General features: G+C 40.1%; 1 protein-coding gene across 2 annotated transcripts in view; it reads left to right on the forward strand.

The window, feature by feature from the left end:
• Positions 1-12830, forward strand: part of USO1 (USO1 vesicle transport factor) — a 90408-nt gene that overhangs the window by 20651 nt on the left and 56927 nt on the right. For both annotated transcript variants that reach the window (XM_011966178.1, XM_011966179.1), the window contains exons 2-4: positions 3627-3713; positions 3794-3858; positions 12503-12579. In XM_011966178.1, coding sequence (XP_011821568.1) covers positions 3627-3713; positions 3794-3858; positions 12503-12579 — 229 coding nt within the window. The remainder of the gene's footprint in view (positions 1-3626; positions 3714-3793; positions 3859-12502; positions 12580-12830) is intronic.

Raw genomic sequence — 12830 nt, forward strand, 5'->3', positions numbered from 1 at the left:
AAAGATGTACAAGACCTAAGTAAAGGCAATTGCATTCTTGCTTTGGAAAACTATTTTGACCCAAGACAGTCTTTGAGCTGAGAGTAATGAGGTTCAAGTTTTTAAGAGATAACTAAGTAGTTTTTCTAAGTGGTTAAAAAAAAATATGTGTGTGTGTATATATAGTATATATATGTATATATATGTGTGTGTCTCTATGTGTATATATGTGTATATATATGTGTGTGTATATAGAGAGAGAGTAAGAAAAGTGTCAACCAGTTATTTAAGAAAGAGAAAATTATATTATTTCCAGGAATGATTTTTAAATGTGAACAGTTAGAATGAATAAAGTAAGAATGTAAAGCTAGGCTTGGTTATCCTGCTATATCTGCTATATGAAGAAATGCAAATCAGCAGTTGTAAAGACTCTTAGAAATCCTGCAGTGCACAAACCGAGTTAATTTCGTATAACCTTGTATTTCCCACTTGTTCTGTGATTGTAGGGAATCTATTAATACCTTCTGGGACACTAGAAATCTGCAAAACATATTTTGGGAAACGCTATATGTGTTTGAACACCATTAATTCAGATATGTAGGGTGCAAACATTTGCATTGCCAAAATCTTAATATACAGAATCTTTAAAGAATGTAATAAACTTATACTTTCCTTTTTTTTTTTTTTTTAAGTGGAGAAACAAGGTCTCACTCTGTTGCTCAGGCTGGAGTGCAGTAGCGTGATCATAGCTCACTGCAGTCTCTAACTTCTGAGTTCAAGTGATCCAGCTGCCTTAGCCTGCTAAGTAGCTAGGACTGCAGGCTCACACCGTCATACCCAGCTAATTTCATTTTTTGTAGAGACATGGTCTCACTATGTTGCCCAGACTGGTCTCAAACTCCTGGCCTAAAGTACATTCTTCAATAAGTTAAAATACTTGCTGTTTTATGATAGTCTTGAAAAAAAAAGAAAAGTTAAAATACTAATTGGTTGAGCTAGAAAGGACCCAAGTGTTTTTTAAACTATGTTCTTTTTTTTTTTTTTTTTTTTTTTTATGAGATTGAGTCTTGCACTGTCGCCCAGGCTGGAGTGCAGTGGAGTGATCTTGGCTCACTGCAAGCTCCACCTCCCGGGTTCAGCCCATTCTCCTGCCTCAGCCTCTCGAGTAGCTGGGACTACAGGCACCTGCCACCATGCCCAGATAATTTTTTTTGTATTTTTAATAGAGACGGGGTTTCACCATGTTAGCCAGGATGGTCTCGATCTCCTGACCTCGTGATCTGCCCACCTCGGCCTCCCAAAGTGCTAGGATTACAGGCGTGAGCCACCACGCCTGGCCTAAACTATGTAAGAACATAGTATCAGATGTTTTCCAAATATTTTCACCCAGTCTGTGGTTTACCTTTTCAGTCTCTTCATACTGTCTTTTGAACAGCAGAAGCAGGGCTGGGTGCGGTGGCTCACATCTGTAATCCCAGCACTTTGGGAGGCCAATGTGGAAGAATCGCTTGAGACTAGGAGTTCAAGAGAAGACTGAGCAACATAGTTAGACCCTGTCTCTAAAAATTACAAGAAGATTAGCCAGGTGTGGTTGTGGTTGTGTGCCTGTGGGCCTAGCTACTCGAGAGGCTGAGGTGGGAGGATTGCTTGAGCACAGGAGGTTGAGGCTACGGTGAGCTGTGATTGCACCACTGTACTCCAACCTGGGAGATAGAACAAGAACCCATCTCAAAAAAAAAAAAAAAGCAAAAGTGATGAAATCTAATTTATTACATTTTTCTTATTTATTTATTTATTTATTTTTGAGACAGAATCTCATTCTGTCACCAGGCTGGAGTGCAGTGGTGTGATCTCAGCTCACTGCAACCTCTGCCTCCCAGGTTCAAGCGATTCTCCTGCCTCAGCTTCCCGAGTAGCTGGGACTACAGGCACGCACTACCTCACCCAGCTAATTTTTGTATTTTTAGTAGAGACAGGGTTTCACCATGTTGGCCAGGATGGCCTCAATCTCTTGACTTTGTGATCTGCCCGCCTTGGCCTCCCAAAGTGCTGAGATTACAGGTGTGAACCACTGTGCCCATTCTACATTTTTCTTTTATGAATGTGGCATCTTAGAAGTCTTTGCCTAAATAAAGGTCACAAGGATTTTCTCATATGCTTTCTTCTAGAAGTTTTATAGTTTTAGGTTTCCAAATTCTTTTTAAATGTAATTTTATATGCACAATCTGGTACTTTTGCTTTACTGAATCCGTAATTTAAATTTAGTTTTATAACTTGCTTTTTTTCTTCTCATTACTATACCACAGTATTTTCATATCAGTAGTTAATTCTTTTGAATACCTACATGGCGTTCCATCAAAGAATGTATTACAGTTGTATTAGCATGTTGTTATCTGTTTTTTTCCTATTTTAATAATGTTCCAAGATTTGTTTTAAAATTCAGTTGAAATTTTGGTTTCTATAAATTATTTCATTTTATTTATTTATTTATTTTTGAAACGGAGCCTCACTTTGTCACCCAGGCTGGAGTGCAGTGGCGCAATCTCGGCTCCCTGCAACCTCTGCGTGCCAGGTTCAAGCAATTCTCCTGCTTCAGTCTCCCGAGTAGCTGGGACTACAGGCACATGCCACCATGCCCATCTAATTTTTTATATTTTTAGTAGAGACGGGATTTCACCATATTTGCCAGGTTAGTCTTGAACTCCTGACCTCAGGTGATCCACCTGCCTCGGCCTCCCAAAGTGCTGGGACTACAGGCATGAGCCACCGTGCCCGGCCAAGATGTGTTTTAAAATTCAGTTTAAATTTTGGCTTCAGCTGGGCGCAGTGGCTCACGCCTGTCATCCCAGCACTTTGGGGGGCCCAGGCGAGTGGATCGCCTGAAGTCAGGAGCTCTAGACCAGCCTGGCCAATATGGTGAAACCCTGTCTACTAAAAATATTAAAATTAGCCAGGCATGGTGGCAGGTGCCTGTAATCCCAGCTTTTCAGGGGGCCGAGGCAGTAGAATCGCTTGAACCCAGAAGGTGGAGGTTACAGTGAGTTGAGATCGCGTTGTCACACTCCAGCCTGGGGGACAAGAGCGAGACTTTGTCTCAAAAAAAAAAAAAATTTTTTTTTTGGGTTTCTATAAATTATTTTATAATGAAGCATTTCATCCTTGTATATTTTGAAGCACATTTAAAACAAAGTTTTGACATAAAGTTTTGACTTTTCTTTTCAAATATATGATGAAAATGTTAGGAAAAAGTTATGATGTAAACAATTACTATTTTAAAAATTTTAAATAACTGTCTATCTTCTATCATAACCATATTGGATTATGCTCCCCTCCTGGTTCACACAGTCATAATAGACCTAATTAGAAAGCTATGATTTTACCAATTATTTCTTTTAATTCCTCGATTTATATGCTTTATTTTGACTTCTCTTTCAGCCCCTCCCACTTTTTAAGTCTCTGCAAAAAAAACTATTTGATCTCTGTAATGAGGTTATACTAGTACCAAATGGATAGTTAGATTTCTGAAAGACTATTTCTGTTACATCCGTGTGCTGATTTTTTTTTTAATTACATGGCATAAATTTAGGGGATAAAAATTTCATGTTTTTTTAGAATTATTTTAATGCCATTTTATTTTTTCATGACAGATTCAAAAGCTTTGTGACAGAGTAGCTTCATCTACTTTATTGGATGATCGAAGAAATGCCGTGCGTGCTCTCAAATCATTATCTAAGGTTTGTAACTTTGTAAATGTTTTAAGTTTCCTAAGTTGGATATTAGTTACTTTAGTAACATTTTTATTTTTTATGTGCAGAAATATCGCTTGGAAGTGGGTATACAAGCTATGGAACATCTTATTCATGTTTTACAAACAGATCGGTAAGTCTCTGTGTAATGATTTTTTTCCCTAATATTTCTTGAAATTTTAATTTGTTTTAGAGTCAGCATCACTATTCCAAAAGATTGCTTTTTTTTTGGTAGAGATGGGGTTTGCCATGTTGCCCAGGCTGGTCTCGAACTCCTGGGCTTAGGCAATCTGCCCACCTTGGCCTCCCAAAGTACTGGGATTATAAGTGTGAGCCACTGCGCCTGGCCCCAAAAGTTGTTGACATACTAAAGCTATTAAGTTTTTACTTCAGTTGTCATTTTGATAAATATTTATTGGACACTGAGTATAAGCCACTGTGTTAAGCATAGAACAGACATAAAAATGGGATGAAGCAACTCTTTAATTTAGAGGCTTGAGATTTTGAGTTTGAATTGGGCAAGTGGTATTCATTTACATTGGGCAAGTAGATATTCATTTACATATAATATACATATTTTGGTATTCAGACTTGCTTTTTAAGAGAAATAAACTGCAGTAATAAGAGTTAAATGTTAAATATGAGCCTGTCTTAAGAGAAAGATTGCCAGGTATGGTGGCTCAAGCCTGAAATTCCAGCATCTTGGAAGGTTGAGGTGGGAGGATTGCTTGAGCCCGGGAGTTCGATACTAGTCTGGGCAATATAAAAAATAAAAATTAGGCCAGGAATGGTGGCTCACGCCTGGAATCCCAGCAATTTGGGAAGCCGAGGCAGGTGGATTACTTGAGATCAGGAGTTCGAGACCAGCCTGGCCAAATGGTAAAACCCAGTCTCTACTAAAAATACAAAAATTAGCCAGGCCCGCTGGTGCGTGCCTGTAATCCCAGCTACTCAGGAGTCTGAGGCAGGAGAAATCACTTGAACCCGGGAGATGGAGACTACAGTTAACCAAGATCGAGCAACTGCACTTCAGCCTGGGCAACAGAGCGAGGCTCTGTCTCACAAAAACAAAGAAGATAAATAATAAAATAAAATAAAAATTAGCTGGGTGTGGTGTCACATACCCGTGGTCCCAGCTTCTCGGGAGGCTGAGGTGGGAGGATCACTTGAGCCTAGGAAGTCAAGGCTGCAGTGAGCCATGATCATACCACTGTACTCCAACCTGGGCAGCAGAGTGAGACCTTATCTTGAAAAAATAAATATAAATTTAAAGAAAAAGAAGCGGCTGGGCACGGTGGCTCATGCCTATATTCCCAGCACTTTGGGAGGCTGAGGCGGGCGGATCGTCTGAGGTCAGGAGTTCAAGACCCGCCTGACCAACATGGAGAAACCCTGTCTCTACTAAAAGTACAAAATATAGCCGGTTATGGTGGCACATGCGTGTAATCCCAGCTACTAGAGAGGCTGAGGCAGGAGAATCGCCTGAATCTGGGAGGCAGAGGTTGCGGTGAGCCAAGATCACGCCATTGCACTCCAGCCTGGGCAACGAGAGCGAAACTCCATCTCAAAAAAAAAAGAAAGAAAGAAAAAGAAGCATCATTTAGCTTATTTTTAGCTCTTTCAATTTTTTTTGTTTTTTTGTTTTTTGTTTTTTTTTTTTTGAGACAGAGTTTCATTCTCGTTGCCCAGGCTAGAATACAATAGTGCAATCTAGGCTCACTGCAGCCTCTGCCTCCCGGGTTCAAGCGATTCTGCTGCCTCAGCCTCCCAAGAACCTGGGATTACAGGCATGCACCACCATGCCTGGCTAATTTTGTATTTTTAGTAGAGACGGAGTTTCTCGATGTTGATCAGGCTGGTCTCGAACTCCCGACCTTAGGTGATCCACCCACCTGAGCCTCCCAAAGTGCTAGGGATTACAGGTGTGAGCCACCACACCTGGCCGTCAATTTCTTTTTAAGAGATGTTATCTCCATCTTTGGTTTTCATTAACTCTGCATGGATAGCTTCCAGATCTTAGCTACAGTCGAATGTGTCTTATAAGCTTTAGCTGCGCATCATACATTTCTACCCTACCAAAATCTCTCATAAGCCTTTCAGATTCAAAATATTCAAAGTTAATTTATCTCTGGTCCTCCTTCTAGGCTTTCCATGCTCCCTTCGACTGCTTTTACCCTAAGTTCATCTCAGTCATGAGCATCTTTCCATTCAAGCGAGAAACTGGAGGATTCTTAGGGAACTCATTCCTCTCTTGAACCCATCATGCCTACATAGGCAAAAAAACAGCTAGAGTCCATTATTTTCTTTCCATTTCCTTTTTTGGCCTTAGTTCTGGCTCAATGTCAATCACTTAATTTCCATAACCTCTGTGTTGGTTATCTTTGGCTGTGTAGCAAATTACTTTGAAACTTAGTGGTTCAAAATAAAATATGTATCATCTCACAGTTTCTGTGGATCAGGAATTGAGGAGCAACTTAGCTAAGTGAGCTGAGGGTCTCTCATGAGGTTGCCATGAAGCCATCAGCCAGGTCTGCAGTCATCTGAAGGCTTGACTGGGACTGGAGGATCTGATTCCAAGATGGCTTACTCACATTACTGTTGACAAGAGGCCTCAGTTCCTCACCATGTTTCTCTCTCGGTAGGGCTGTTTGATATGGCAGCTGCTCTCCCAGAGCAAACTATCCTAGAGAGATAACAAATAGAAAGCCACAATGCCTTTTATAACTCAATCTCCAAAGTCATGTACTGGCAATCCCATCATATTCTAGTTGTTAGAAGCAGGTTAATAAGTATGGTCTATACTTAAGGAGAGGAGAATTAGGCTTCACTTTTTTGAAAGGAGCTGAATCGAAAAGTTTTGGACATAGTTGAAAACAATCATCATCTCCAAAGTATTGTTTTCCTCCAATCTCTTTGTATTTCCATTCAGTCTATATATTGCAAGAATTATCCTTCTGAAATGCACATCTTCAGTCTTTCTCCCATTTAATGCATTTCACCAGTTCAGTGAAGTGTAAAGTTCATGTTTCTCAAACAAAGCAAAAAATAAATGCTTTTAAAAGATCTGTGTACTGCCTGTCTAAACTCATAGATTCGTTTTCAGTTATATTTCAGTTATGCCCAGCTGCTTTTCCATACCAGTTAGGACCTTTTTTCTTCTCCCCAGTGTAACTCAAATTGACTACCTTTTCAAAACCAATAAGTCTAGTGTATTTGAATAAGTGAATTGGATGCATCAGGTCTCTCTGTGTTATTAACATCATAGTAGGTAACTGTGGTAGACAGAATTGTGGTCTCCCAAAGATATCTACATCCTAATCAACAAAACCTATGAATTTTATCTTAGATAGTGAGAGAGATTTTGCAGATATGATTAAGTTACGGACTTTGAGATGAGAGAATTATTCTGGATTACCCTGGTGGACCCAGTGTTATCACAGGGTCCTTAGAAGTAGAACAGGAAAAGGCCGGGTGTGGTGGCTGACACCTGTAATCTCAGCACTTTGGGAGGCCGAGGCAGGCGAATCATGAGGTCAGGAGATCGACACCATCCTGGCTAACACGGTGAAACCCCATCTCTACTAAAAATACAAAAAATCAGCCGGGCATGGTGGCGGGCGCCTGTAGTCCCAGCTACTCCGGAGGCTGAGGCAGGAGAATGGCAAGAATCCAGGAGGCAGAGCTTGCAGTGAGGCAAGATGGCGCCACTGCACTCCAGCCTGGGCAACAGAGCAAGACTCTGTCTCAAAACAAAAAAGAAGTAGAACAGGAATGCAGAAGAGGAGGTCAGAGTCCTGTGATAGGAAAAAAAGACTCAGCCTGCTCTTGGTGGCTTTGAAAATGGAGAGAAGGAGCCATGAGCCAGGGAATGTGGGTGGCCTTTAGAAGAGCTAGAAAAAAGAAGCAGATTAGTGTGATGATTATACATACATATAATCTTTTTTATTCTATGAGTGTGAAATCACATGCACATTTTATTACCGAGTCTTATAAAGTTAATGATGAAATGATTAACATCTCAGTATGGAAAAGAGAATGCATCTCTTATGTAAAGCGGTCTTTATTATCTTTTTTGTTTTTTTTGTTTTTTGAGACAGAGTTTCACTCTTGTTCCCCAGGCTAGAGTGCAATGGCATGATCTCGGCTCACTGCAACCTCTGCCTCCTGGGTTCAAGTGATTCTTCTGCCTCAGCCTCCCAAGTAGCTGGGATTACAGGCACCTGCCACCACGGCCGGCTAATTTTTTGTATTTTTAGTAGAGATGGGGTTTCTCCATGTTGGTCAGGCTGGTCTCAAACTCCTGACCTCAGGTGATCTGCCCGTCTCAGCCTCCAAAGTGCTGGAATTACAGGCATGAGCCACTGCGCCCAGCTATTGTCATTTTTGCCACACAGCAGAAGTGTGTAGATACTCTTGATAAAGGTTAACTAATAGGTTAAAAAATTTTATTGCACATTTACTGTGTTAGGCATTATGCTTAGAAGTAGAGTATACCACATGGTCTTGTGAATGTGTGAACAAATAATTATATCACGTCAGGGGCTGCTGAATGTTTTAACTCTGGCAATAATAACAAAGAAAAACGTATAATAGCCTTGTTGTGTTTCACTCCCTTTCTTGTGTTAAATTCCCTTTCCATTTGCCTGTGGTTCTTACCTGTTTTCCTGTTTTCAGAGTGTTCTCTGAAGATTTTTTTAAATTTAATTGAATGCAGGGGTCTATTTATTTTATTTTATTTTATTTTAGACAAAGTCTCACTCTGTTGCCCAGGCTGGAGTGCAGTGGCACGATCTCAGCTCACTGCATCACTGCAGCCTCCACTTTCCGGGTTCAAGCGATTCTCCTGCCTCAACCTCTGAAGTAGCTAGGATTACAGGCACATGCCACTCCAGCTAATTTTTTGTATTTTTTTTTTTTTTTTTTTTTTAGTAGAGATGGGGTTACACCATCTTAGCCAGGATTGTCTCAATCTTCTGACCTCGTGATCTGCCTGCCTCGGCCTCCCAAAATGCTGGGATTACAGGCATGAGCCACTGTGCCCAGCCTCAGAGGTCTATATTCTACAACCATCTCCTCTCTCCACATTCTCATCTTCATTACTATTTCATCTTTCTTCTCCTGACCTATACAACTAATGCTAAGAATCCTTATGCTGAACCCTCTTCATCTTCAGCTATGTCAAACAAAGTTTTGTTCCCTTTCTTGGCATTACCTGAAACCCCATCTGGCTGTGGGGTCTGCTTCCCTATAACCATCCTTTTTTTTTTTTTTTTTTTTTTTCCGATACAGAGTTTCGCTCCTGTTGCCCAGGCTGGAGTGCAATGGCTCGATCTCGGCTCACCGCAGCCTCTGCCTCCCGGGTTCAAGCAATTCTTCTGCCTCAGCCTCCCGAGTAGCTGGGATTACAGGCATGCACCACCATGCCTGGCTAATTTTGTATTTTTAGTAGAGACATGGTTTCTCCATGTTGGTCAGACTGGTCTCGAACTGCTGATCTCAGGTGATCCACCTACCTCGGGCTCCCGAAGTGCTGAGATTACAGGTGTGAGCCACCACGCCCAGCCCTCTATAACCATCTTAAGGAGAGACCACTCATTCTCCTAACTCCCATACTCAGGGCCCAAAACTTGTCTCTCACTGATGTTTTCAAAACCATGATACCTCAATGCCTTTTTTAAATTGAGATATAATTTGTATATCATAAAGTTCACTCTTTTAAAGTGTACATTTTAGTGGTTTTAATATATTCACAAAATTGTACAACCATCACCACTCTCTAATTCCAGAACATTTGCATCATGCCAAAAAGAAATCCCATATTCATTATCTGTCATTTTCTGTTTTCCTCCCCCACCCCCTCTCGCATACTTGGCAACCACTAATCTACTTTCTGTCTTTATAGATTTGAATGTTTTGGACATTTCATATAGATGGAATTATACCATATGTGGCCTTTGTTTCTGGCTTCTTCGACAGCATAGTATTTTAAGGTTCATCCATGTTGCAGCATGTATTAGTACATCATTCTTTTTTATGGCTGAATAATCTTTTGTTTAGTTATACCACATTTCGTTTACCCATTCATCAATTGTTGGACATTTTGGGTATTTCCACTTTTTTGCTATTATGAGTAATGCTGCTATGAACATGCATGTACTGATTTTTGTAAGGACGTACATTTTCATTTCACTGTGTTCTATATCTAGCAGTGCAATTGCTGGGTCATGGGATAAGCTGTTTAACTTTTTGAGGAATTGCCAAACTCTGTTCACTACAGAGTATAAATACTTGTATAAAATGTCTATAACATTTTATGTTTCCATCCGCAATGTATGAAGGTCCCAATTTCTCTGTATTCTTACCAGCACTTGTTATTAACCTTTATTAAAAAGTGACCATCCTAGTAAGTATAAAGTGGTATTTCTTAATTTCATTTTCTTTTTTTTTTGAGATGGAGTCTCTCTCTGTTGCCCAGGCTGGAGTGCAGTGGCACGATCTCGGCTCCTGCAACCTCCGCCTCCCGGGTTCAAGTGATTGTCCTGCCTCAGCCTCCCTAGTAGCTGGGATTACAGGCATGCACCACCACACCCAGCTAATTTTTGTATTTTTAGTAGAGAAGGAGTTTCACCACATTGGCCAGGCTGCTCTCAGACTCCTGACCTCACGTGATCCGCCCGCCTTGGCCTCCCAAAGTGCTAGGATTACAGGTGTGAGCCACTGCGCCCTGCCTCATTTTCTGTTTTGTTTTTTTTTTTTGAGATGGAGTTTTGCTTTCGTTGCCCAGGCTGGAGTGCAGTGGCGCAATCTGGCTCACCACAACCTCTGCCTCCTGGGTTCAAACGATTCTCCTGCCTCAGCCTCCCAAGTAGCTGGGATTACAGGCATGCACCTACCACTCCCAGCTAATTTTTTGTATTTTTAGTATTTTTAGTAATTTTTTGTATTTTTAGTTTTTGTATTTTTTGTATTTTTAGTAGTATTGGTCAGGCTGGTCTTGAACTCCTGACCTCAGGCGATCCCCCCGACCTCGGCCTCCCAAAGTGCTGGGATTATAGGCGTGAGCCACCGCGCCCAGCCCAGCCTTGTTTTCTAATTGTTTTGATTTGCATTTCCCAGTGACTGAAGATGTTGACGGTGTTGTGATTATTGGCCATTTGGAGAAATGTCTATTCATATCCTTTACCCATTTTTAATTGGGTTACTTGTCTTTCTATTTTTTTTTTCTTTGTTTTTTGAGATGGAATCTCACTCTGTCGCCCAGGCTGGAGTGCAGTGGCGGGAGCTCAACTGACTACAGCCTCCACCTCCCAGGTTCAAGCAATTCTCCTGCCTCTGCCTCCCAAGTAGCCGGAATTACAGGCATGCACCAGCACGTCCTGCTAATTTTTGTATCTTTTGTAAAGACGGGGTTTTGCCGTGTTAGCAAGGCTGGTCTTGAACTCCTGAGCTCAAGCAGTCTGCCCACATTGGCCTCCTAAAGTGCTGAGATTACAGGTGTGAGCCACCACATCTGACCTACTTGTCTTTTTTATTTTATATATATGTATGTATGTATGTATATATATATTTTCTAGATACATCTCTTATCTTGGCTTATGACAACCTCTGTCTCCCCAGTTCAAGCGATTCTCATTCCTCAGCCTCCCAAATAGCTGGGATTACAAGTGTGTGCCACTATGGCCGGCTAATTTTTGTATTTTTGGTAGAGATAGGGTTTCACTATGTTGGCCAGGCTGGTCTCGAACTCCTGACTTCAAATCCACCCACCTTGGCCTTTCAAAGTGCTGGGATGACAGGCATGAGCCACCACATGCGGCCAAACATTTTAAAATTTTGATGAAGTTTAATTTTTCTGCTGTATCTTTTGTTGCTTGTGCTTTTGGTGTCATCTAAGAAACCATTGCCTAATCTAAGGTTGTAAGGATTTAAGCCTGTGTTTTCTTCTAAGGGTTTTATAGCTTTAGCTCTTACTTATATTTAGGTCTTTCATCCATTTTGAGTTAATTTTTATCTATAGTGTGAGATGGGGCCCAATTTCATTCTTCTGTGTGTTGCTATCTAGCTGATCCAGCACCATTTGTTTAAGAGACTATCCCTTCCTCATTAAATGGTCTTGGCACTTTTACTGAAAATTAATTGAAATAAACATTACTGTTTATTTCTAGACTGTCAATTCTATTTTATTGATCTACATGTCTATCTCTATCACAGTGCCACACAGTCTTTTTTACTGTAACTTCTTAGTAAGTTTTGAAACTGGGAAGTGTGAGTTCTTCAGCTTTGTCCTTCATTTTCAAGATTGTTTTGGCTGTTCTGGCTTTGTCCTTCATTTTCAAGATTGTTTGGCTTGCATCTCCATATGACTTTTATGATTAGCTTGTCAATTTCTGCAAAAACAGCAGTTAGGATTTTGACAGGGATTATGTTAAATCTGTGACTTAAGTTGGGATATATTACTCTTTTCCTATTCATGAACACAGGATATCTTTTTATTTATTTGGGCCTTAAGTAGTTTCTTTCAACAATGTCTTGCAGTTTTCCATGCAGTAGTCTTATACTTCTTTAGTAAAGTTTACTGTCAAGTATTTTAATCTTTTTGATGTTACTTACTTACTTTTTGATATTAATTACACATTTTTTACAGTTTGCACTCTGATATTTTCTTAGAATAGGCCTTTAGAAATGGAATTTTCTAAAATTGCTAAATAACTAAAAATGGGCATAACAGTTTACACTCTCATCAGCAGTGTATAAGTGTAATAATTTCTTTTTTCCAGTTCGGATTCTGAAATAATAGGTTATGCTTTGGACACACTATATAATATAATATCTAATGATGAAGAAGAAGAAGTAGGTAAGTTTCCAGTTATTTTTACTGTGTTTTCTATACATAAAATTAACTGGGTTGTGCTAATTTTGCTGGTTTTAAAGTTGGACTTATTTTATAAATGTGTAAGTTTTTTTACTTTTTTCATTAAAAGAATTTAATAAACACATAGGCTTAGATCTAGAAAAGTATCTTTAGGATGATTGCTTTGTGTGTAAATCGTAACATTATAGTGAGATGGAATAAGATCCTTCTTTGTAAGTAGTATTTTTCCCCAC

The sequence above is a fragment of the Mandrillus leucophaeus genome, unplaced genomic scaffold, assembly GCF_000951045.1.
Source record: "Mandrillus leucophaeus isolate KB7577 unplaced genomic scaffold, Mleu.le_1.0 Scaffold75, whole genome shotgun sequence".
Classification (NCBI taxonomy): Eukaryota; Metazoa; Chordata; class Mammalia; order Primates; family Cercopithecidae; genus Mandrillus; species Mandrillus leucophaeus.